Raw genomic sequence first — 24,430 nt, forward strand, 5'->3', positions numbered from 1 at the left:
TTGAGTACCCGCAAATACCCGCTACCCGCATGGGTACCTGTAAATATTATGGGTTTGGGAACAGGAAAACGCTGTCTGCATCGGCCTGCACCCGTTGTCATCCCTAATCGAAAACCTTAGACTTTTACTCTCATTGTCATCATGATGACATCCGACCACAACTTTAACCTTTCAGTCTTTCAACCTTTCATCTTTATCATCTTCGATTTTAATAAAAAGATATTTAGTCTTTGTCATCGTAAGATGAATCTTGATAACACTAAAGACTCCAACCCTTATATTTCTTTTAATTTAAGCCTAACACCAAGATTATCTCTTGGTGTTGTATACCTCTTGACCAATGTTAATATACTCTATAGTTCCATGTAATATTTTACATACATCCACTAGTAAGCAATTAGTCAAAATGATATAACTCTCAAGGGAACTTGTATTTACATAGTTCCTTTGGAGCTCTCCATAATTTTCTATATACATCATTTGTAGAGCCCTTTTTGATGGAACGTGACTCCTCACCTCGTCAGTAATGGAGAGGTAAGTGATGCAAAAAACTAAAGAAAATGTGATATGCTTTTACATTTATACCCTTATGTTTATTATGATAAGACAAATTTACCCTTCAAACTAAAGAGAAAAATTACACTTGTCTCTCCATTAATGGAGAAGAGCCTGACCCTTTTTGATGAGGGTGATCATGGGTTTAACCCTCTTTTGTATATGGGGGATTTCTCACTCTCATTTTCTTCACTGAGGGTGATAATATTCAAGTGTTTGATCCCTTTTTATATATTAGGAAATTCTCATCACTCTCATTTTCTTCATTTAAGACCTACTTATTCCCCAAATTTCTCAATTTTGCAAACCCTTGTCATCTTTCCTTGACTCTTTCCCCAAACTCATACCATTCTTTGTTCTCTCCATGAATCTAGATTTTGTTGTGTGCTACCAATTGTATCCCCATCTCTTGAGAGCACATCTATTGTCCCATATTTTATGTCACTCTATGTGTCATGCGCTTGTGATTGGTCAGAAAAATACTTAATAATTAAATTTTAACTTAAATATATTTTTTCTGACCAATCACAAACCCATGACACATGGAGTGAGACAAAGTGTGGGACAACAGATGTTGTTGGAATATGGTTTGTTGAAAACCATGAGTGTGAACTTTTGGGTGTGAAATATAAAAACAAATACTCAAGTCCCACATAGGAGAGTTTTGAAAAAAACAACTTTCAAGTCCCACATTGAAGAGTTTTGAAAAAGGAAAAAAAAAACAACTCTCAAGTCCCACATTGGAGAAACTAGGAACTTGGAAAAAATCCCAAGTTATAAATAGAAGCTTTCTGCCTTCATATTTTTCTTGCCCCAAGTTGAATGCGCTTTCATTCAACTTTTTCTTTCTCCCTCGTATTTTCCGCCAATGCATTTCCGGCAAACTTCTCCCTCTTTCTTTCCGTGGCACTAAGAAATGGCACAAGCAATTGGCACAGGTAGCCATATTATGGTCATTTCGAGAACTGACACTGGTAGTCAGTATTGTGGGAAGAGAATTGGCACGGGTAGCCATATTGTGGGTAATTTCGAGAATTGGCATTGGTAGCCATATTGTAGTGGGTGTATTCGAGATCGGTTCTTACAGTGCGTATTATTTCGTGTCATTTAGAATTGCTGCAAGCTACGGTAACAACACATGTGTACCCCCACCTCTTTGGTAAAAAACTAATTACTTTTGGAATTGCTAGTCCCAATAAGTGTCCCTCCTAATAAGTGTCACTCTCAGTAATCGAATCTTTGACCTTTTGGTTATCTTCGGGATCTAACGAAACCTTACACTACTTGACCAAGCCTTCTTGATAAATTGAAACGATAGTCAAATGCGTCCACTTATAATGAAACTCAGCAAACTCTTATTTTAATGATTTAAAGTATCCATTAGACTCTTCATAGTTATAAATTGTGCTGCTTATAAAAAATATCCAACATAACAAATTGAACAACACTAATGTCAAACAATTACTCACGGTGCAATATTTATTGTTGCATTAAAGAGGGAGAACGAGTAACAAAAAATAAAAATTTAATGATATTGTATGTTACTTGAAAATCAGCATATGAAAATGGAGAATGAGTTATGACAATAAGGATTTTGTCAACTATCAATCTATTAGCTTAAAATAATTATAGCTTATCAACCTATCAAGGAATAAAATAGAATAGAATCAATGCATTCTAAATAATAGCTCTTAATGCATTATTTTGTAGTGAATTTATTTAATGAACTCTTCAACCAATACCTGGATCCTCAAGGTTGAGGGTTCAATTCCTGAGACTCTGAGAGCGATATTTGTTGGAAGGTGTATCCAAAAAATGATGAAATATCATTGGTAATACAAAAAAAATCAATACCTGAAAAACTAAATAATATTTCTTAAAAATACTAATATTCTCCCATGTCATTTTAGTTGAACTTTGTCTCCTCACTCTCAAGCACCAAATTCTTTCGAACTTATTCACTTGTGGTTTTTCAAACTATGAATATCCAATTTTCCTTCCCTTTTCCTTCCCTTCCTCCCCCTTCCTAACCCTTTGATCCCTGTACTTTCCTTTCCCTCCTAACTCCCAAACAAAACTTTAGTGGGGACACATACCCTTTTGCCAAAGAATCAACACCCATTAATCAAAATCTTTTTTTGAAAAGAGTTTTTAGTATTTTTCTCTATGAACAATGATAAACATTGGTTTAGAATCAAAGATAGAAGTAGAAATTGAAGATGAAATCGAAGCAAGATCAATGTGATCTTGATCGGAAGATGAGTAATATTTCCAGAAAGTGTGTATACAAGATAGAAGAATACAAGAGAGAGAAAGTAACTGTCTAACTGATTCCTAAAGCAGTCCAATTTCCAGAATCTCAAAAAGTGAGTTATTACACATCCTAACTACTATTTATAGCTAGTTAGTTATTCTTTTCTTCCTCCTAGTATACACCTGTGTAATAGGGAGTCTACCATTACCCCGACCCCTATCAATACCCCCCCCCCCCCCTAAAAGAGCCACCTTGTCCTCAAGGGGAAAAGAAGGAAATTTCTCCTGCAAAACCGTCGCTAGCTCCTAGGAATTATTACATTCGGGTAGTTGTGCCCACTTCACCAATACCTCAACCTGACCGCGTTGCAACTCACGACAGTCCACCACATCTTCCGGTTGCACGTCCATCTCATATTCCTCATTCAACATTGGAGGTAGACGCTGCGGACATTGGTTGGGTTTAAGCGCCTTTTTCAGCAATGACACATGAAAAACAGGATGGATTTTGGAGTAGTTTGGCAGCTCGAGCTTATAGGCTACTGCCCCCACCTTTCCTATCACCTGATACAGGCCATAAAATCGAGGAGCTAACTTCATACACGGCATTGCTGCCAAAGACTTCAGCTTATACGGCTGAATCTTCAAATACACCCAATCTACCTCCTGAAACTCCACCTGCCTTCTACGCTTTGTCCCCATATTCCCTCATCTGATCTTGAGCTCTCAACAAGTTATCCTTGAGCTCGGTCAAAATCGCATCCCGCTGTCGAATCATCTGATTCACCTCTTCCACTTTTGATGGAAAATCAGCTGCCTTAACCAACATGGGGGAATCCCGACCGTATAGAGCCCTAAAAGGGGTCATTCCCGCTGCACTATAGAACGTAGTATTATACCAGAACTCCGCCCAAGATAGCCATTTAAGCCATCTGGAGGGTTTAGGGCCCACAAAGCACCGAAGGTAATTTTCAAGGCACCGGTTGACCACCTCTGTTTGTCCATCGGTCTGCGGGTGATAGGAACTACTAAGTTTCAGCTGCGTGCCAGCCAACCTGAACAACTCCTTCTAGAAGGTGCTTAAAAAAATAGGATCCCGATCGGATACTATGGAAGATGGAAAACCATGTAGCTTGACCACCTCATGGACAAACACCGTGGCTACCTCCTTAGCCATATAAGGGTGTCCCAGAGCATAAAAGTGGGCATACTTCGTCAACCTATCCACCACCACAAATATAATATCCTTCCCTCCAACTCTAGGTAAACCTACCACAAAATCCATCGAAATATCCATCCAAACCTACGATGGAATCGGGAGAGGTTGCAACAATCCCCTCGGAGTCAGTGTAGAATACTTCTGCCTCTGATAGACATCACATTCCGCCACAAACGCCTTAACGTCTTTTTTCATGCCATTCCAGAACAAGCAACTGGCCACTCGTTTGTAAGTCCGGAAAAACTCCGAGTGTCCGCCCATAAGAGTCTCATGGCACTCCTTCAGTATCAAAGGGATGCGAGTTGATTGTCTAGAAATTAGTAACTTCCCTTTATACAACAATAAGCCTTTTTTAAACTCAAATCCCGCATGAGAGTGAGGCGATATGATCAAATCCTGTATCATCTGTTTCCACTTTGGATCTTGTTCCACCTCTTGTGTCCAAACTTCAGTATCTGCTAAGGACACCAAAGAAACGACAGCGTACATTTTTCTTCGGGACAGCGCATCAGCAACCGCATTTTCTCGATTCGGTTTGAACTGTATCTCAAAGTCCATCCCTATCAACTTCACGGCCCACTTAAACTATTCAGCCGTGAATAACCTCTGGTCATTAAGAAATTTTAAGCTCCGCTGATCTATTTTGACGATGAAGTGCCTCCCTAGCAAATAATGTCTCCACCTCTGCACTGTTTGCACCAAAGCCATCAATTCCCTCTCATATAATGACTTTTGCTGGGCTCTCACCGACAAACCTGGACTCCAGAAGGCTAACGGTCTACTCGACTGCATTAACACTGCTCCCAACCCCTTGCTAGAGGCTCCAGTTTCCACCGTGAATACCTGCCAAAAATATGGTACCACCAAAAGAGGTAAATCGGTCATTGCTCTCTTTAATACTTCAAAAGCTTCTGTGGCCTGGGCACTCCATTTAAAAGCATCTTTTTTCAACAAATCGGTGAGTGGTTTGGCCATTTTACCATAGTCACAGACAAATCTCCTATAATATCCAGTGAGACCGAGAAAGCCCCTCAACCCTTTGATATCTTTCGGAACGGGCCAAGAACTCATTGCCTCAACCTTGGCTTGGTCAGCCTCCACCCCCTCTCGGAAATAATGTACCCCAAATACTCTAACCTCTTTTGCCCGAACATACACTTCTTCCTGTTGGCTTTGAGACTATGCTTCTGCATGAGCTCCAACACTTGTCGTAAACGCTCCACATGAGAAATTATGTCAGTGCTGAAAACTAAGATATCATCGAAGAAAACCAATACGAACCTCCGTAAAAAGGTTTGAGCACCTCATTCATGAGAGCTTGAAAAGTGGAAGGTGCGTTGGTGAGACCGAAAGGCATTACCAGGAACTCGTAGTGCCCTTCGTGTGTTCGGAAAGCTGTCTTTTCTACATCCTCCTCATGCATCCGAATCTGATGGTACCCCGACTTCAGATCCAATTTGGAAAAAATATGAGCACCCCCTAATTCATCGAACAACTCCTCGATGATGGGAATAGGAAATTTATTAGGAATTGTCACCTTGTTTAGAGACCGGTAATCTACACAAAACCTCCAGCCTCCATCCTTCTTCTTGACCAAGATAATCGGGCTAGCATAGGGACTTATATTGGGTCTTATAACTCCAGCATGTAGCATTTCCGTCACCAACCTCTCAATCTCGGTCTTTTGATAGTGGGAGTATTTGTAAGGACGAATGTTTGGAATCTCTGCACCCTCCTTTAGATGAATGGCGTGATCATGTCTCCGTTTTAGTGGAAGACCTTGCGGATCAACAAAAACCTCCGTGAATTCCTGCAACACGTCCTCCACCAAGGACAGAATCAATTGATCCCGAATTCTGGGCTCATCCGTGTCCTCATAATGCAAGACCAGACCTTCCCCTTATTCCTTAAGCACCTGCATCATGGCACCAAAAGACAGCAGTGTTTTCGTCAAAGCCGGATCCCCTCGGATTTTGTACACCACTCCCCCTTTTTTCAACGTTAACTCCAACTGGCCAAAATCGGCTTTCACCTCCCCCAAGCTAGCAAGCCAATCTAACCCGAGGACTACATCCACCCCCTTTAATCCGAAAAGATAGAACTCTTGGACCACCTCCAACTCCTGTACATACAATTTCACCTCGGTACACTTCCCCTGACCCCGAATTCTGTGGCCATCACCCACTTCTACTACATAAGTGGGAGTGTCTTCTATGGCTAAATGCAATCTCTGAACCAAATCCTGTGAAAGAAAACTATGAGAGACTCCACAATCAATGAGCACTACCACCCCCTCTACTTCCACCTTGCTGCCACCTTCCAAGACTTTGCAGACGTCAACCCTGCCATGGAACACAGGGAGAGTTGCAATGCCGAGAACTCCTTCATTCTTGGTTCTTCCTGTCCCTCCCCCTCACTATCTTCATCATCTTCTAGAATAAGCATTTTTAATTGCTTATTCTTACACCGATGGTCCCGGTGATAAGGTTCATCACACCGGAAACATAAGCCCTTCTCTCTTTTCTCCCGTATCTCTGCCCCCGAAAGCTGTTTGAATCCCCCTCCCCTGGCCCGACTTGCCTCCATTACACTCGCCGATCCTACACTGTTTTTGTCACCACTGGATGCACTGATATCATAACTCCTTCCCATTGAACCCTTAGTGTCCACTGTTACCACTTTATTAAATGAGTTATTCCTTTGAAAACCGGTTGTTCTAGAGTAAGAAGTGGCTCCTTTCTTGTTAACGATTACATTCTTCTGTTCAATCATAATCGCCTTCTGAATTACTGCCGTAAGAGTTTGAAGCTCGAACAACCTTACTTCGGCTTGCACCTCTTCCCGTAATCCATTCAAAAAGATACCCTTGGCAAATTCTTGATCAATCTCCCGAAGAGCCCCTACATATTTCTCAAACTCTTCCATATAATCTTCTACCATTCCGGTCTGTTTTACCGAGAGTAATAGCTCGAAAGGATTTTGAATCATCAACGATTGAAACCTCCTAATCACGGCAATCTTGAACCCCTCCCACGACGGATTTGGATTACATTTCTCCCACGATTGGAACCAACTCATGGCCTTCCCTTCCAAAGCTAAAACTGTGGCTTGCATTTTCTCATTTTCAGTCACGCGTTTCAATGAAAATACCTTTCCAATCTGCACGTCCAACCGAACGCGTCTTCCCCGACGAACACTGGAATTTCCAAACGCCTCCACTGCTCGTTACTTCGCCGTGATGAGTCGGTTCTATCGCCACCGCCGAATCACTACCTTCATCGCCACCGTGCTCATCCGAGGAAATACCTAATTTTGCCGCAATCGCCGCCAAGAGATCCTCCGTCTTTCTCATTCTCGCCTCATTCAAATCGATTCTGGCTCGCATTTCCTCCTTCTCCTGTTCCCAATCTTCGTTATTCCTCGCCATGCTCCTTGTCATCATCAACAACGGTTTCTCGTGGAATTACAGGGTACCAGAATCGGTGTTCTAATACCAGTGATAAACATTGGTTCAGAATCAAAGATAGAAGTAGAAATTGAAGAAGAAATCGAAGCAAGATCAATGTGATCTTGATCAGAAGATGAGTAATATTTCCAGAAAGTGTGTATACAAGATAGAAGAAAACAAGAGAGAAAAAGTAACCGCCTAACTGATTCCTAAATCAATCCAATTTCCAGAATCTCAAAAAGTGAGTTATTACACATCCTAACTACTATTTATAGCTAGTTAGTTATTCTTTTCTTCCTCCTAGTATACACCTGTGTAATAGGGGGTCTACCATTACCCCGACCCCTATCAAACAACAATCTCACTTGACTGGTTTTCTTATTCTAATGGAAGAGGAAGGTTTGAAGAGAATGGTTACCTTCCTTTTGTTGTTAACTGACCCACAAAGGTTTCTAGTTACAATAAAATATATCACGAAAATGAAATAATAAGTGAAGTTTATTAATGGTCATAAGTAGGGATGACAAAATACTCGCAATGAATACTCACAAAAATAAGTTATAGATAGGAACGAGTATCATGACACCTACTCCATAGGTACTGTATATAATTCTAATTAAATATTTTATATTTATGTTATTATTTTAATATTATATTTTGAGTATTTCATAATAAAATTTAGTGATTGAACTATAATTATAAAATTATATATACATATCATATTATTTAAGTATTAATTAATTTTATATATTAATTATAATAAAATATATAAAAATTGAAAACTCGTTAGATACCTGCCTCATAGATAAAACTCATTGTCATCTCTAGTCCTAAGTGACCTTATGCTAGAGAGAGCCTTGGGCGAGTTTGAGTTCATATATTTTTTCCATGTTCTTATATGGTGATCATTCTATTACTATGTAATGGATATGCTCAATTTTAATATAATAGCAAAAAAATGTTAGTATGTTAATAACTGTAGTGAATAAAACTCAAACTCTCAATCTTCTTACCACTTTATTCTTTAAACTCTTTACCAATCTATAACTACTTGACTATCTTATAACTTTGAGATACTTTTGGTTTCAGAAAGTCGATAAACACTTTGACTAATCTTGGTTAAGCTAATAAGATCAATTTAAGGATAAAAGTAGGGGTGGCAAAATGGGCTTGGCCCGACGGGCCAGCCCGTTCGGATAGGTGTTTTTAGCGGGTCGGGCTGGGGGTTTTAGTCCAAAAGCCTGTATTCAACCTGTTTTGGAAGCCCGTTTTTTAGACGGGCCATGGAGGGCCAGGTCGGGCTGGCCCGGCGGGCCAATATTAAAATTAAAGTTCATTTGTCTATCATGTTGCTCATTGCAATTAAGATTAAACTTTTACAATTTTAACTTATGTTTGAATCCTTAAGCATATAATTATTCTTTCTCTTTGTAAAATGGACATTTAATGTCTCATTACGTAATTATCTACTATCTTCACTCTTATCCAATTATTGTGTTTGTTATGAGAATGTGGAATTTCACTGACAATTAGGGGACATTTAATTAATTGAAATAAAAAATTGGAAACTCAAATAGAACAACTGCTTTTGATTCCTTTTGAAAAATTAATTGAATTCGACTCAGTTTCAATTTATATTTTTAATGTAGTCGAATTCAAATTAAATTGAGTAATATATATATATATATATATATATATATATATATATATATTATTGTGGTTGATTTATAATATAATAGTTTTGATTCTTATACATATTATGAACTAGGAGTCTAAAAGTTTAAGACTATGGTGGTTTATTGTTTATAATTTACAAGTTTTGTACTAATGTAATATGTTATTATGAGATTGTGTCTTTTGTTTGTGATTTTTTGTTTTAAAAGACATTTATGAATTGTTTGAATTATTTATTTTTGTCTAAAAGTTTTAACGTGTGTTTAAAAAAAAACAAAACGGGTCAGCCTGCCGGCCTGCCAGCCCTGCCAAATATGGGTCGGACTGGCATTTTGAACCATTTTAACAATAAAGGTCGGGTCGGGCCAGCCCATATTCTGACGGGCCAGACAGGGCTGGGCCGGGCTGGCCCGTATTGCCACCCCTAGATAAAAGGGTCTTGTACCGCCTGTTTTTTCATTCACCATTTTCAAACCCTAGACTTTACCTGATGATCCATGATGCAGGAATTTATATGGAAAAAAATATTTAAATCAAAACTATAGGTGGGTTTGAATTGTTATATTATTATCACTGTTATGTTTCATGTTATGTGATGAATTAATTTGTTTGCTATTGAAAATTGATAAACTTGAATGATTTTATAGTGTATTAGGAGTTTGTTTGAGAATGGCAGAGAGAGCATGTTAAAAGACCTCATTTCTGACCCCTACTCTACCTATGCAATGTTTAAAGCAATAGGAGTTGGATTTTCCGGTTCAATTTCATCAGCCGTTACCCTTAATTGGGTCCTACAAGATGGTGGAAAAGTTGGTTGCATTTTGTCTCAACTACCAGACACAATCCTGCCCACTCACCCGATTCGATACAATCGTGACCGGATTCGAATATGGTCGGGTTTCAGGTTTGAGTTCAAAAATTAAATACAAACAATATTTAAGACATGATAATGGACAAACACGACCTAACTAGTCTCATGGTCACTCATTCATCATATTTATATGTGATATATATTCAAGTATACAAAATAATGACATCTTTGGTCAAACGCATCATGATTCTCTAATTTTTTTCATTATATATATATATATGATTAACAATATATAATTAATATTGAGAATATTTTATCTAGACGTGGTATACATTATATTTAATCGGGTCTAGATCGGGTTCAAAAACTGACCTGGTCCTCATTTGGGTCTAAGGCTGGTTTCGAGTTCAAAAAATAATTCGACCAACATTTAGAGTCGAGTAATGAACAAGCCTTACCCGACCCATACTCACCCCTAGTACAAGATATGTAAAGAGAAAATCAAATATTATTTAAGATGCAATTTTCCCCATGTAAAATCTGAACTGGTTGGTTTTTTTGGTGGTATTGTAAATTCAATGACTGCAACTAACTTTAAACTCAATATTTTACAAAAATATGCTTAAAAATTCCTTAAATCTAATTAAACTGTAATGAGTAATAATGATTTTTCTCCACTAAATCCTCTTCCTATGGTCTATAGTAATAAATAAACCTTACCCCTAGTTTATACATATACAATGCTGATACAATGTCATTGCATTAATCAAAAGTAAATCCTTGGTTTTGAATATTCATTGGTCATTCCTGTTCTCAGTCTGCAAATGAAAAAGGGAATCATCAAAAAATAATTTTGATACATATAAAGCTGATTTATCCTCAAATGGAAAACACTTGCAATTCATACTGACATTCCGAAAGATATCGAATGAGAAGGAGACGGAGTTGCATCACATGATGTGATTGCAAGCCATTGTATTGGCCTGCAACGTAACCACGATTTAAAACACTGGTCGATATATAGTAAATGCATGGTTACCTTAGCAATTTAATAGCGTCAGTCAGATTTATCCGTCTCCCTCTTTCCAGCAAGGATCATTGAAATCTGGAGCCCTCTACTAAATGCTTGATTGAATAGCAGCCGGGTTTGGAACTCGGACACGAATGGGAACCATGACAAAACGGCTACTGGCATGAAGATTACTAATCCCATTACATATTCATATGCTCTTGCAAGCTCTTTCACCGAATCCCATAGTTTAGCTCCCTTCAAACATCCTCTACATGCTTGCGCAATCTTGATTGCACAAGCGTAAAAGGATCATTAGCGATTTTGGATGAATGGAGTACTTAAATATAGAAATGTGCCTAAATTATAGGATGGCTTAAAATATATAGCATTTTTTCTTCAATCTGCGTAAGAAGTTGGTGAAAAACAGCGAAAAATATTCTGAAGTCATAATTCGTACTACGCAGAAGTTTCAACTTACCAGAATAAGAGCCCATCCGGAGGGCATGAACGCAATAATGGCAGCAAACAGATCTGATACGCTAAGCCCGCATACCACGAATAATACAGTCATGACTGACATGAAGCCAAGAAAGAGAAGTGCCTTGAGAATACGAAACATGAGCTGAAAGTCGGTGCCAAATCTTCGTCTACCCATCGATACCATCTGATGCCCACATGGAATTCATACAAACAACAGAGGTCATGAATTTATATTTTCGAGAAATCAAATAATTTTAACAGTACAATGGCTATTATGGTATAACATTTCCTTTTGTTTAATCGAAAATAAATTGTTTTACATCATAGATTTAAAATAGAAGGACGAAACCATTTAACCTTAAGTTAATAGTATTTTGTATCAAACAATTTCAGCGCGTGATACCAGAGCAGCATTTACATACCTTCAATACAATAAGAACTATTACCAAAACTGCCCAAGAAAGTCCAAATACCTACAAGGAAAATTGAAGTAAGATGGTGCCATAAAACTAAAACCATTAACAGGATCGAAGAACATAAAGACGAGTTGTTCTACCATCAAACTTTTGCTAGTATGAGCGATATCGAGGTGGTAGACAATTCCATATTGGTAGATAAAGAAGCGAAATGCAAGTAGTATCTCAAGTACTTTCCCCCGGATATTTGAGTATTTGAGGTGCTCATTTTCCTCATCCCACCAAGACTCCCAGCTTTTATTAGACGGGATACCAATACCACCACGATTTCCCATCCACCGCTTCCAATCTGCCCAATCATCCACCGTTTTTTGCCAATCAAAACCAGAAGGATTAAACAAGAAAGGAGCAAACAACCAGGAAACGGCTAAAAACCACATCGAGAATGTGATGAACAGATAAAGATTTGAGCTGCGATATGAATTCCCATACACTTCATAAATAATCAATAGTATTAGTATCTCCAGGCCCTTCACAAAGTGACTTCGAGAGTACATCCTGTAGTTATCAGCAAACTTTGCATGGAAGACAACAAAACCACGACCAGTTGGTCTATATTTAGAGCCCCCATGTAAGAGTGTCCTTCCATAATAATGAGCTTTTGTTCCAAGCTGGAAGGTAAAGAATACAGAGGCTAGTTGCAGCTGCATGATAATAAAATCACCTAATGCCGTGCGAAATCCCTTCTCCAAGCCGATTTCCATAACCATGGGCAGTACCAGAAGTAAACCCAACTGAACAACAGACTGTGTTGCCAATGCCTGTTCAAGTGCTTTACTCTGCTGCAGGTTTGGATTTTCAAGAATTGCTCTCTCAACTCCACTCAATACCATATATAAACGTCCATATAAAAATACGTAGACAGTCAGCACAGTTATCTGAAGAATTCAAAAAATAAAAAATCCGGTGTTAGTTTAACCCCATTTTACATAACAAATGCAGGGTTATGTGCTTTAATAATCACTCCGATTATATCATATTTCGATGTTTAGATCTATCTATGACTGTATTGATTTTTTATGTCATTACTTACTCATACAAAGCAGCCCAACTCAGCCTAAGTTGGTTAAGCTTAAGGAATTTGTTTCCATGCCCAATACCACAATAAGCAATGTGATTTTGATAGATCATATGTAATTTCTATAGCATCTACTTTCAAGTAAACAATATCTTAAATGAGCCTAGATTAAACTAAATGAACCATATAATATAATTACAAATAACTGGATTAAACTAAATGACGTGATAGCGACACTTGTTGGGAGGGGCAGCCACGCACTCTGAAAGGGATTAGTTCCTTACCCATAGGATAAGGAGGGTACCCTTGGTTATACAAAAAAAAAACTAAATGATGTGGTAGCAAGTGTCTAGACGGTGAAGCAGAAATACTTGAATTAAGTCTTAGAAGAGCAGCCATTTCATGAAAATTGAAGATGGATTTCATTATCTAGGTATCCTACCCATACCTTATTTCATATAAACCATTTTGAATAGTAGACCTATCTTCACCAATAGTTATATTAAAAATAGCTAAAGTCATAGTAGAATTCATTCACAAGTCATATAATAAGATGATTTCTAATATTTTTTTATTGGTTTCTTCTTTATTGCAGAACTCGATAGTGTATGCAACAAAAGCTGTTTCCCATGATGGGTGGAAGAAAACACAATATGTATGCATATATGTTTTGAGGGGAAAAAAAGCACGATATAGTTCAAATTACGCGAAGTTCATGCTGGTAATGTGCTACTAATAATAGCCACAAACTATCAAGACAAGATCCTCAAAAGGAGATTTGATTAATTACCATGCTACTGAAATAGAAACCAATTGTGGTGAAGTAGAATGACAACATTCTGAAGAAGTCAAATCGCCGTCCAAGTCGATAAACATCACGGCTAAGTGTCTGCTCTCCATTTCCATTTGCTACCTTAGCCTCAAAGAGTGATATTTGATTCATGCCCACATCACGCCCCTTACCTACTTGTATGTACTCATGATGTGTGATAAATCCTCGACGCAATGTTGAATTGTATCCTATGGAGAATAAGCACAATTAGTCAAAAATTTCCACCCATCAAATGCTCATTTTCCTACTCAACCTTGAAGTACCTGCAAATATATCCTCGCTTAAGTTTATAACTTTTGATGCTTTGCTAATGCCACCTCTTGTTATGTGGAAGATTCTGTCAAATATATCGGGATGACCATAGTGAAATCGAACCCTGCATATTTAGGAATGTAGATTAATTAAGAGGAAAAGTGACAACATTTACTTTACAAGGAATAAGAGAAGATAGCACTTTGAAGAATCCCAAAAAAATTATTTTCTTGTTTTTCCAACTCCATTGTATTTTTACATTATTTTTATTACAGAAAGTGACTCATTGTATATCTCAATAAGAAAAGATGCTTATTAAGTAATCAAACCAATAACAATTAATAAACAAAATTATGAGGTTCAATCCAATATCTCTTCTTTTAAACATATAAGAAAATTCAGTACAGAAGTAGGATGTTGAAATTGTAGGAACACATCTTGAAATTTATCTGTGTAGTTGTAGTTTGTTATTCATCTCCAAAGACACCTCGGAATACAGCGTCTAAGGTGCACTGGAAAACATCCGGCCACCATCAACGCATTTGAACTTTCCTGGCTCTCCTTGGGCACCTCTGCCATTTATTTGCCTTGCCATACCATCTCTATTCAGGTCTTGTTCACATTGCCTCTATTATCTGCCTTCACATGGTGGTTAAGCTCTCTTTGGTCGTGCTTTGCTGTGTTTGGCGTTCAAATGTGGTATGCTCATCTTACCTTGACAGGTTTGAGTTGCTTCAGTGTGTTTCGTCTATTTCGTGGTAGTCTGTGGTGGTTGTCTATGGTTTATCATTGTTTGGCCCTACTCTAGGTGTCTGCTTATTCTCCAATGTTTGTCCTGTCTTTTTTCTCTAACAATGAAACATACCAATGCTTGTCTTACCACAGAAGATCTTTCCAGCCGTGATTTCTTTCCAACCGATTAATCATATTGGTAACTGATATTTTAAGTTCATTTAAGTCAAGCTTAAAGCTACTAAGCTTTAGCTTGAGGAGGAGTGTTAGAATATATGAAAAATATCTCATGAAATTTTAATTATATCTTCAAATATTTTGAAGTATTGTACATGATCTCCAAAGATTTGTATCCTATTTATATTCCCTTGTTCATTTCCTTATTTAATTAGCATTAAGAGTTTACTATTAGTTTAAATAGGATTTGTTGGGTTTGTCTTTCATATCACTCAGCATCACATCAAAACAGTATCAATCTTAAACAGCTCTGGGGAAAGTATGGAAAAAGTGAAAATAGGATGAGAATCCGAACGACTCACTCTGCAACAAAAAGTTCACGACAAATTTATTGGGACTAACCTTAAAGGATTTGCCAAAATTCGTTGGCCGATGGTCACAAAGCTGGTCTCCTGGTTTGACATAAACCAAGCAAGAGATGAAACACTGCAAAACACGAAAAATGTTAGCATAGATAACAAGTGCCTTTTCATGTCTGGTTACTTATAACATATTTACATATGTGTGTGTGTGCATATTAAAACATATTGTCACAAGCAGACCTTCCAGTAAATATATGCTCCCTCAGACCGACTATGGTGGGTTTCCTTCGCCCACTATGATCTTTCCGGAATTCTTCCAATACATTTCTCATTTTGAAAGCCTCTTCATAGTAATTATCCTTAACAAAAAAAAGGTAAAGGTAAGAGCACTGATGCATATTAAATTGAAGTTCAAAGATAAGTTACCTGATTCATGTCTATGGTCTGCAAGGCTTCTCCTCGAGTAAATATAATGGCATGATTTTGGTTTTCAGGTTTCCCTTCACCAATTTCTGTTGGATTGCCTGGAAGCCTGATGCGATATATTTCCTAGTAATGCAACACAGAATCATATTGAAATTTAAGTCTCTTTCCAAAACCTACACCAACTAGACCAAATTTAGCAACCAGATACAAACTGATGCTTTCGTTCGAATTTGTATTAAATATTTCATTTGGGTTGGTTGGGTGTAATTTAGGGTGATCCTCTACATGCTGATTATTAGCTAATTATTTTTCTTTCTGTAATTACATCCCGAGTATCGAGCCAATTAAGCCTCGAATTAGTTAGAGTAGGTCAATCTATCTTGGTTAAGTAAGTCTAGATATGTGTAATCTACCTCAAATCAATATACAAAAATACGACAGTTTCGGTTACGTACTTTTGAGTCTATATGAATGGATGAACCTTCGAACCTAGGCCTTAAGGTTTTGAGTGAAGATATGCTATTCAACTAATCCATATATTTTAGACTTCCCTAATCTAACTTGGTAAACATGGGTCGATCAGAATTCACAAGAAATTTTTGTCCATACCTCATCATACTTGTCCCCTCCCTTGACGAGAACAGAGTAATAAAATTTATGAGATTTTCCACCTGTTGTCTCTTCTTTTTCATCTATATAAGCAACACGAAGGGACTTATGCCTGCATGGTACGTTCCAATTTTCATTGTAAATCCAATTGTTGTCTTATATTATAGAAGGACTTTATACAGTTCGGAAAATGGGTGTACTGACTCACATTAACATCAGATTCAGAATATTTGTATAGCGGCTTCTCTCTTGAAGATTCTGGGATTTTTTCTGAGAACCATACAATTGACAAGAAACAACGTACGTGAACTTTAAATCGGCCAGAGCTTGAGCACGATCAAAGTGCATCCTCTTATCTTTCTCATACAAGCCCAACTTCCGGTAGCCACCAAATATAGCTGCAGAGGAAACGAAGCCAGTTCATTCATAAATGAATTGCATCAACCATATCTCAGGATTTGAAATTGAAACACATCGAATAAGATAGAAAACCAACCATTGTCTCCGGCATATTCAAGGAAGCATTGAAGTTTCAAAGCCTTCCTATAGTACATCATTCCTCGCACTGGCAAAAACAAATCAAAATAGTTGAGTAACACAATTTAAACTACAATTCATATACAAATCTAGCAATGGAAATAATATTCACTACGATCAAGACCTGTCCGATAGAGTGTCTGCCCTCTGTAAGATGCCCACTGACGAGTCAACTCCGCTTCATCTTCATCGGGATATAAATTTTTTATTTCTTTCACGCGTTCATGGAAATTGTTCCACTCTTCTGTAGTGCATTATGTCAGGCAGAAAAATCAGTGCATATGTACTAAAGTGGGGGGATAATAACATCAATAAATACAAAACTGACCAGGATATATCTTTTTTAGGTAGAACAAAATTGATATCCCATCTTCATTTTCCTTATTGAGTTCGTCATCAGCATATAGAACATCTTCTTTGTAATACGGTGTCAAAACACTGAAGCAAAACACAGATAAGTTCCACATCATGGTAGCTTGAGGTAAAATAAATAATCAACCATATAGTTGGGAAAGTAAATAATCTGTAGGTACATGCATGCAGCAACAATAAACGATGTCGCAATTGCTAGCAACAATAAAAGGGTAATGAAAACATATTTGATTCATTAGTCTATCGCTCTATCACAATGACTAACCTGAACGACAACATGTCCCGTACTTTGGGAGCCTTTGGCATATTCATGAAGAGGGAGTTTGCAAAAAATGTAATACGGCGGCGGGCATCCAGATTTTGGGGCACATTTATGGCTGACTCTTTAACCGTTAAGAGCAAATGGAGCCTAATAATCTGCACAGAATTAAAAACTAATGAGCATAAGCACATTCAGAACCAATAATGCAAATCTGTTCGCTGCAGTGTAGTTGTGAACACTACCTTCTCTTTCACTGATTTGTCGAGTGGAAACGAAGTGTCAATGTTAACAAACCTTTGTCCTTTTTCTACAACATAATGCTGGGGTGTTTCCAAAATTCTGGAGAAAGAAGAACATGTGAATATCATATAGCAGCACTTATTATAGGCTTAAAAAATAATCCAATATGTCATTCAATGTTAGAAACGTACAAATGGCCATCGACCATAACATCTTGTGTGATAATTTCGACAATATCCTGTAGCACATTCACTATCTGAGGCTCCAATGACTTCATTAACTTCGATATCTTAACTCGGACAATCTCTGTTTTCTCCCGATGAAAATGCTCCCAATGAAAACAATATGTGCGCTGCCAGTGAAGACAAAATGTATTTGTTTATAAGACCAGACTGGGTCTACCAAGAAGGAAACCGAAATATAATGAGAAAAAGGGGAAAAAGATAACATGGCGGAAAAAATATACCAAATGAGTTAAAAATTTCTCCAACTTCTCACTGAGTGAAGGCAAGCCACTCATCTTGAATTCCTTGACAAATGCGTGATCATGTATGCTCCCTTCTACTTTATTGTATATTTGGGTTACAATCCTGTGTCGTATATGGAAGAGACCAAACAGTATTGAGGATCCGAATACGCAGAAAGTTAAATGGGTAAACAGACACTATACATATATTTCTTCTGTACCGCTTATCTTCATCATCTAGCAGGAGCTCTTGTATGATGTCTTTGAGAGTCTCATAGCATTCAACAACCGCTGAATGCATGTACTCATCACTCATTATCTTTTTAAATAAATCAGCATCGTCCTCTTTCTTAAAATCTTTTGCCATGTCGAGGGCTATAGGAATCTGTGACATATCGAAGGGACTTAGAAAGGAAGCGGAAAACATAGAACTATATAAAATTTCAACCTCTATCGAACCACTCAGATCACATACTTTACTAGCAAGCAAGAATGGAGGCCACTGAATGACGGAAACATCACTTGAACTGTATGGAACAATAAGCAAATCTCTATCCCTGGACAATTAATAGTAAAGAGATATAATTAGAAGCTCGAAAATCATGCATCTGATGCAAGGCATGTCAAGCAACAGCAATTCATACCTGTTACTGATCAGGTCTTCCTTTCTCATAGAATCTATAAACTCATTCCAAACCTGAGAGAAATATGCAACATTCCTCCGTACATGTGAATCGTCCTGAAAATTTTGGATTTAGCGAGGAATTTAAAAATCCTAATAAATACTTAGCCTTTATAATTAAATAATCACATTATCAACAAGTACAGTACCAAGTCCTCTGGTTTAGTCTTTCCGTCTGTTCCAGGCAAAAAGCAATCACTGAAAGCCTTTGGTACAAATCTAAATCGGGAGCGGAGCATCCCAAGTGTCCTTATCTAAGAGATGCAAAATGTTAGGATATAATCAGCAGAAGGTGATTGAACACCAAGACAAATTTAGTACTATTATCACCATAAGCAAAACAAATAAATCCGTTGAAAAGAAAATCATTGAAGTATCGAATACAACAACAAAATAAAAATTCTTTGTGGGATAAAAGAAAAATCCCCGAAAGGAAGAAATTATTAAGGTTGAACATAAAATATTGCAATGAGTTTGCTACTTACCTCTCCCAAATGGCTGAAGGCACCAACAATTCCACCAAATATAGTGGCATAAATGGCATACCATATTTGAGTATCCATAAAGTAAACCTGTATATCAATGAAACATATAATAGTGGAATTTAATCCAGCACAAAAAAGTGAAAGCCGAAGCAATGGAATAAGATAAAGTTTATCATTTGAAAATTCCTTTTCTAGTTAACTCACCAGGATAATTGGAGCCCATATTGCAATTACAACACATATATTGTGAGTCTCTGCAGCATTTATCGGACACAAGTCAAAGCTAGAAATACCGGCATAATATTTTGTACGGATAGAGAAAAGGACATAAAATGTTACCATTTTCTGGAAAGAGCTCAGGCCACTGGTATTTCTCTATATGGACTCTCATGATAACTTTTGTCGGTCCAACAATAGGCGATATCTATTAAAAGATTAGCTTAGTAGATCCGAGAAACAAATTTCTGAAGCATATTTCTGAAGTTCTTTTTATATGAATGTGGATATGTGTGAATAACTTATCATTTGATGAATATTGGGTAAAATATTTATAAACCAACTTATACTAATCAGTCCCGAAACTTAAGGGATTAGGATCGGCTATCTAATGAAATAAATAATGATAAAGACATACAACAAAGTAATCTAAATACAAACTATATCTGAGTAATTTCTCAACATGAGCAAAGCAAAATAATTTAGAGAAAATACCTCCACATAATAGCTGAATGCGAACTTGCTAATTAGCAGCATGATCCAGAAGAGGGTATACCTGCAATAACAGACTATGTTTTAAGGGGAATACGCACACATATAAAGAGGAACTTGATAATACAAGCAACATATATGTGCCAAAGATTCAATTAACCAATCTTTAGCCAAATTCATTATAAAAGTCCATTCGATGTACAAGGCTTCCACCTAGTAGGGTCTGGGAAGGGTAGATGTATGCACCTTGCCTTACCCCTGCAAGGGAAGAGGTGTTTCCTGGATTTGAACCTCTGACCACCACGACACAAGGCAAGCAATCTTACCATTGCACCGAGGCTCGGTCTCTCTTTAGTGAAATTTAATAGAGAAAATAAAATAAAAAAAAGCACCAGTTGTCTCTTAAATGTATTGGCTAAAAAGCTTCATAAGTAATATGGTGAAAACTTGGACAGGCACTTGATAGATATTTTGCTCAGCATGTCTTTAACAAGGACAGTAAATATCTTCAAGAATTAATAACTTAATTCTAATATAACCACAAACAGAATTCTACAAGTTCATAATTATAAATTTTGCTCCTCTAAAGAAAGATTTCCCCTCAGCAAAAATGAAGCAACTTAAATGTGAAACGTGGTTAGATTGGAAAGGAAGTTTGCACCGTAAAGTTCCCTGCCAAAGCATCCTACCTCACCATCCCACTCCCACATAGTATAAAAATAACGCGAGGAATAAAAAAGGAAATCAATAGGAATTTCTCACTTACTTCAGCAGTGAAAACAGGTTCTCATGCATTCCTCGGCCTACATACAATTTCGGCTGCAGCATGGTAAATGTTAGACAAAGAGAAAGCAAAATATACTTCAATTAGAAACAGATGCAGTGATTAATATATCAGGCATTAGGATACATGTATTTTCGTAAAAATAAAATAAGCTTGTGTTGCTAACCTGAGCCCACCACGTTAAAAGGGTGATGATTCGCATATTTGAGCGCTCCAACCTTCTCCGCAAGGGTGGAAGGAAAAATAGTATTGCACCCAGTATGTTTGGTAACAAATATATAAGAACAACATATGTATAAAGTGACTGGTTTCCCCAATCCCCTGCCCAACTGGTGACAAATTTTATAAGCCCGGATGGATTCTGTAGGGAACTAGAATAACAGACAGGCAAAACAACAACCCAAACAGCTGCTACCACAAATTTCGCAAGATACCGAAACAATTGAGTAAACTTCATATTCTTCAATGCATTCCAGGTAAGAATTATATCAAGAGTTACTGCAAATAGAAGATATGAGAAAGTTAATAAATTAAAAACTTCCACTAAACAATAAAGATGTCATTTTTTTAGAAAATAAAAACTCTTTGTATTCTTAACCAAGGAACTCAATAACCTCCAACAGGGAGGCAATTTTTTCCGGAAAAATCTTTCTGTTATGGGGTTTGATTTGTGTAAATACAAAACTTGAAAATTAATAGAGGTTTGCAAATACAGCAACGGAGACAGAAGGAATTCATGTTGAAAGGGAGCAAGCAAAGCTGTTACAGTTAGCATGGAAAACACAGGAAGTATGGTTTGGCGTCATCTTAATGAATCTTGAAGATAAACCCCAATAGGCCCTTGGGAGTGGGCCTTTATATCCGACCGAGTTTCCAAATGTTGTCGGCAAAGGGATCCTTTCTACAGGCCAATGTTTCAAATTGCGGACCGCATTACGTGATGCAGCTTGCGGACCACCGCAACCGCATCACACTGCAATTGCGGTGTGACACTGAATCACAATAATGTGGCTGCAACGCAACCGCATCTCAGGCAGAACATGGTTTTCATGGACTCCTTTTGGAAGGTGAAGACAATAATATTTTAGTGCATTGCCTAACTTCGGATATATTTCACAAGCATTGAAGTGCTGCCCTTTATAGAGTTCAGAATGTATCGGGCAACTTTTATTTTTATTTTTATTTTTTATTTGTTGTATTGACTTAGAGGATAGTGTATCTTCCCACCTTCCGTTCTCTCTTTTAGATAAATTTACTTATCATAAAAGAAATACAACGAAAAGCTCAAACATATAGGTAAAGAAGTACCTTGGAGAAAATTGAGAATAGCATATGTAATAAATATAGTCGTCACATTTCTGAAGACTTCCCCGTCAAAAAACACTGCAAGAGGTCCCGATGAACTCCATGCAATAATAATCATAGCCTGACAATAAAGACTCACATGAAATAATGTCCTGATATGTTTAAGCTGAATAAAAGTGATTTTTAGACTGTAAAAAAGTGATTAACTTAATGTAGATATTGGAGTAAAGCAGAAGAAATTTGTGTTTGGTCAAAATCAAAATAATCAATTTTTACTTGAAAAGCTACTCAGGATAATTAGAAGCAATTCAAACTACCTTCTGATTATAATCATAAATCTGATCATTCTGAGAATCTGATTATTGAAAAACTATTAGCAGATGTATGCCAACATCTTATAAGTGATTATTTCACCCAAAAAAAGACATGATTTTGTTGAGAAATAATCCAAAATAAAGGCACCCAAATTTTGTGCTGTGAAGTTCTAAAACTTAAGCAGTGGTCTAAGTAATAAGGTGACACATAAAGAATACACTGCCGGTTCATGTATTAAGATTACCTGTAAAGCCAATATAAAGAATATCCACATTCGATCAAAGCTCCTATAAAGATGCAAAAACGTACGAACTTCAGCAAAATTTGTTTTGGGCTTCTTCTTCCCAGCCCCAGAGCTAGCTTGGCTACGGCCCTGCCATTGGCATTTATACTTCAAAAAAGGTTCGTAACAAAGTAATGTGCGTGCACCTAACCATGCGGATATTAAAATATAGTAATGCTTATGATCAATGCAAAAACAACTTCATCCAGATGGATGACGCGAAAGTTTTGTATATGCATAAATGGTCGATGTGAAGGTATACACTCTACTCGTAATCCTCATCTTATCGATAATTTCTTAAGCTATCATTATATATCTTCATCCCATTCTGCCTTTATATATGCTAAGCCATCCATTTCCATTCCTAAAACAATCTAGGAAGCACTTTCCCATCCTCGCCTTAGGTGGTTTGCCATGTAAGATCAAACCATCAAAAGCCCTGATAATAAGAGTAGACCGAGTGGATGATAGAAAACACAGAAAAACTATTGACAAAACAGTGTATTAAATTGCGGTTTATTGCGATTGAGGCCTTTGCGGTGTGAATTATTTTGTGAGTAAAAAATTATTTTTGAAATCGGTATGGTCTGATGTGGCCCGATGCGATTGCGTTGCGGCCTGATCCAGCCCAAATGTGCTTGCATTGTGGCCTGATGCGGTCACATCATTGTGATTTGGTATCACACCACAATTGCGATGTGATGCAGTTGTAGCGGTCACCGCAATAGCAATATTGGGCCGCATCACGTGATGCGGTCCGCAATTTAAAGCACTGGACAAAACCATTAAGAATGACTTAAATAGTTAGATTCAAATGGCATTTCCAAAGACATGGTTCACAATAGAACACAACTGCATTGTTTGATCCATCTAACTGAGTCCCCTAGTGGTAAAACTTTTCTGTTGAGGTTGTTGGCACCGATGTATTGTGAAAAAAGCATATGATAGTTGAAAATCACATATACAGACAAAATGTTCTTGAAAAGAGAAGTAAAATGGATAGATACCTGATTTGATGTTTGTGTATCATCTGAATGCCTAAAAAAATCTGCTTCGAGATTCATTGGCCAATCTATCTTAAAACATCTGTCAGACCTGGGAATCGAAAATTTGAGCTTATTGTTATCCCAAATTATAGAAAATAGCTTTTAACACTATTTTGAGTGCTCTCTTATTCTAGTAAGTAAAAGTTCAGTGAAAGTTTTACCAAAAGTATTCATTAAGATCGTCGTAATTTCTCCAATTGGAATGACTTGCCTTGCCTTTGTTGTTTCTCTTTGCTTCCTATTTCGCCAAATACAGAAAAGGGTTTCAGGAACATATAATGGAAAATTGTGGTTAAAACTTATCCAATTACTGCTAAATCATATTTACCTTGGCTAAGACATCATACAAAGGAGTTATAATTTCCCGGAGAAAATATTCATCATCAAGTGCTACCGTTTGGTACGTGTCTCCACTGACAGAATGGGCATTGCTAGATAAAATTCCATAGACATCATTGCACATCTTCGGACAAAAGAAAAAGAGTTATTAAACAGTATTATTTTAAACATTCTTGCTATGTTGCTCTGCTTATATTTGAAGTTCAAACTCAAAATATTTGTATGTGTCGGGTCAGGGCTGTCAGACAATGAAGTCCCTATCCCCCCCCC

The 24,430-nt window shown here is 37.3% G+C and overlaps 1 protein-coding gene across 2 annotated transcripts in view; it reads right to left on the reverse strand.

Annotated features, from left to right (window-relative positions):
• Positions 1-24,430, reverse strand: part of LOC109352544 (callose synthase 7-like) — a 42,223-nt gene that overhangs the window by 13,053 nt on the left and 4,740 nt on the right. Inside the window, exons 10-44 of one of the 2 annotated variants that reach the window (XR_002108367.1) lie at positions 24,150-24,284; positions 23,983-24,059; positions 23,783-23,870; positions 22,737-22,865; positions 22,181-22,298; positions 21,039-21,370; positions 20,855-20,907; positions 20,092-20,152; positions 19,720-19,804; positions 19,585-19,634; positions 19,381-19,467; positions 19,045-19,149; positions 18,858-18,952; positions 18,689-18,770; positions 18,435-18,598; positions 18,214-18,337; positions 17,939-18,099; positions 17,750-17,846; positions 17,511-17,662; positions 17,202-17,311; positions 16,998-17,117; positions 16,833-16,901; positions 16,545-16,734; positions 16,337-16,448; positions 15,728-15,850; positions 15,542-15,660; positions 15,342-15,425; positions 14,042-14,154; positions 13,737-13,966; positions 12,009-12,806; positions 11,875-11,925; positions 11,451-11,636; positions 11,000-11,257; positions 10,739-10,778; positions 1,526-1,529 (exon numbers count right to left, since the gene is read on the reverse strand). Coding sequence is in view for 1 of the 2 variants with exons in the window: in XM_019594579.1 (XP_019450124.1) it covers positions 11,018-11,257; positions 11,451-11,636; positions 11,875-11,925; positions 12,009-12,806; positions 13,737-13,966; positions 14,042-14,154; positions 15,342-15,425; positions 15,542-15,660; positions 15,728-15,850; positions 16,337-16,448; positions 16,545-16,734; positions 16,833-16,901; positions 16,998-17,117; positions 17,202-17,311; positions 17,511-17,662; positions 17,750-17,846; positions 17,939-18,099; positions 18,214-18,337; positions 18,435-18,598; positions 18,689-18,770; positions 18,858-18,952; positions 19,045-19,149; positions 19,381-19,467; positions 19,585-19,634; positions 19,720-19,804; positions 20,092-20,152; positions 20,855-20,907; positions 21,039-21,370; positions 22,181-22,298; positions 22,737-22,865; positions 23,783-23,870; positions 23,983-24,059; positions 24,150-24,284 (4,740 nt within the window). In the remaining variant the exon portion in view is untranslated. Of the gene's footprint in view, positions 1-1,525; positions 1,530-10,686; positions 10,779-10,999; positions 11,258-11,450; positions 11,637-11,874; positions 11,926-12,008; positions 12,807-13,736; positions 13,967-14,041; positions 14,155-15,341; positions 15,426-15,541; positions 15,661-15,727; positions 15,851-16,336; positions 16,449-16,544; positions 16,735-16,832; positions 16,902-16,997; positions 17,118-17,201; positions 17,312-17,510; positions 17,663-17,749; positions 17,847-17,938; positions 18,100-18,213; positions 18,338-18,434; positions 18,599-18,688; positions 18,771-18,857; positions 18,953-19,044; positions 19,150-19,380; positions 19,468-19,584; positions 19,635-19,719; positions 19,805-20,091; positions 20,153-20,854; positions 20,908-21,038; positions 21,371-22,180; positions 22,299-22,736; positions 22,866-23,782; positions 23,871-23,982; positions 24,060-24,149; positions 24,285-24,430 lie in introns of those variants that run through there. The other variant, XM_019594579.1, reaches the window with a different exon arrangement.

This window comes from Lupinus angustifolius, chromosome LG07, assembly GCF_001865875.1.
Source record: "Lupinus angustifolius cultivar Tanjil chromosome LG07, LupAngTanjil_v1.0, whole genome shotgun sequence".
Taxonomy (NCBI): domain Eukaryota; kingdom Viridiplantae; phylum Streptophyta; class Magnoliopsida; order Fabales; family Fabaceae; genus Lupinus; species Lupinus angustifolius.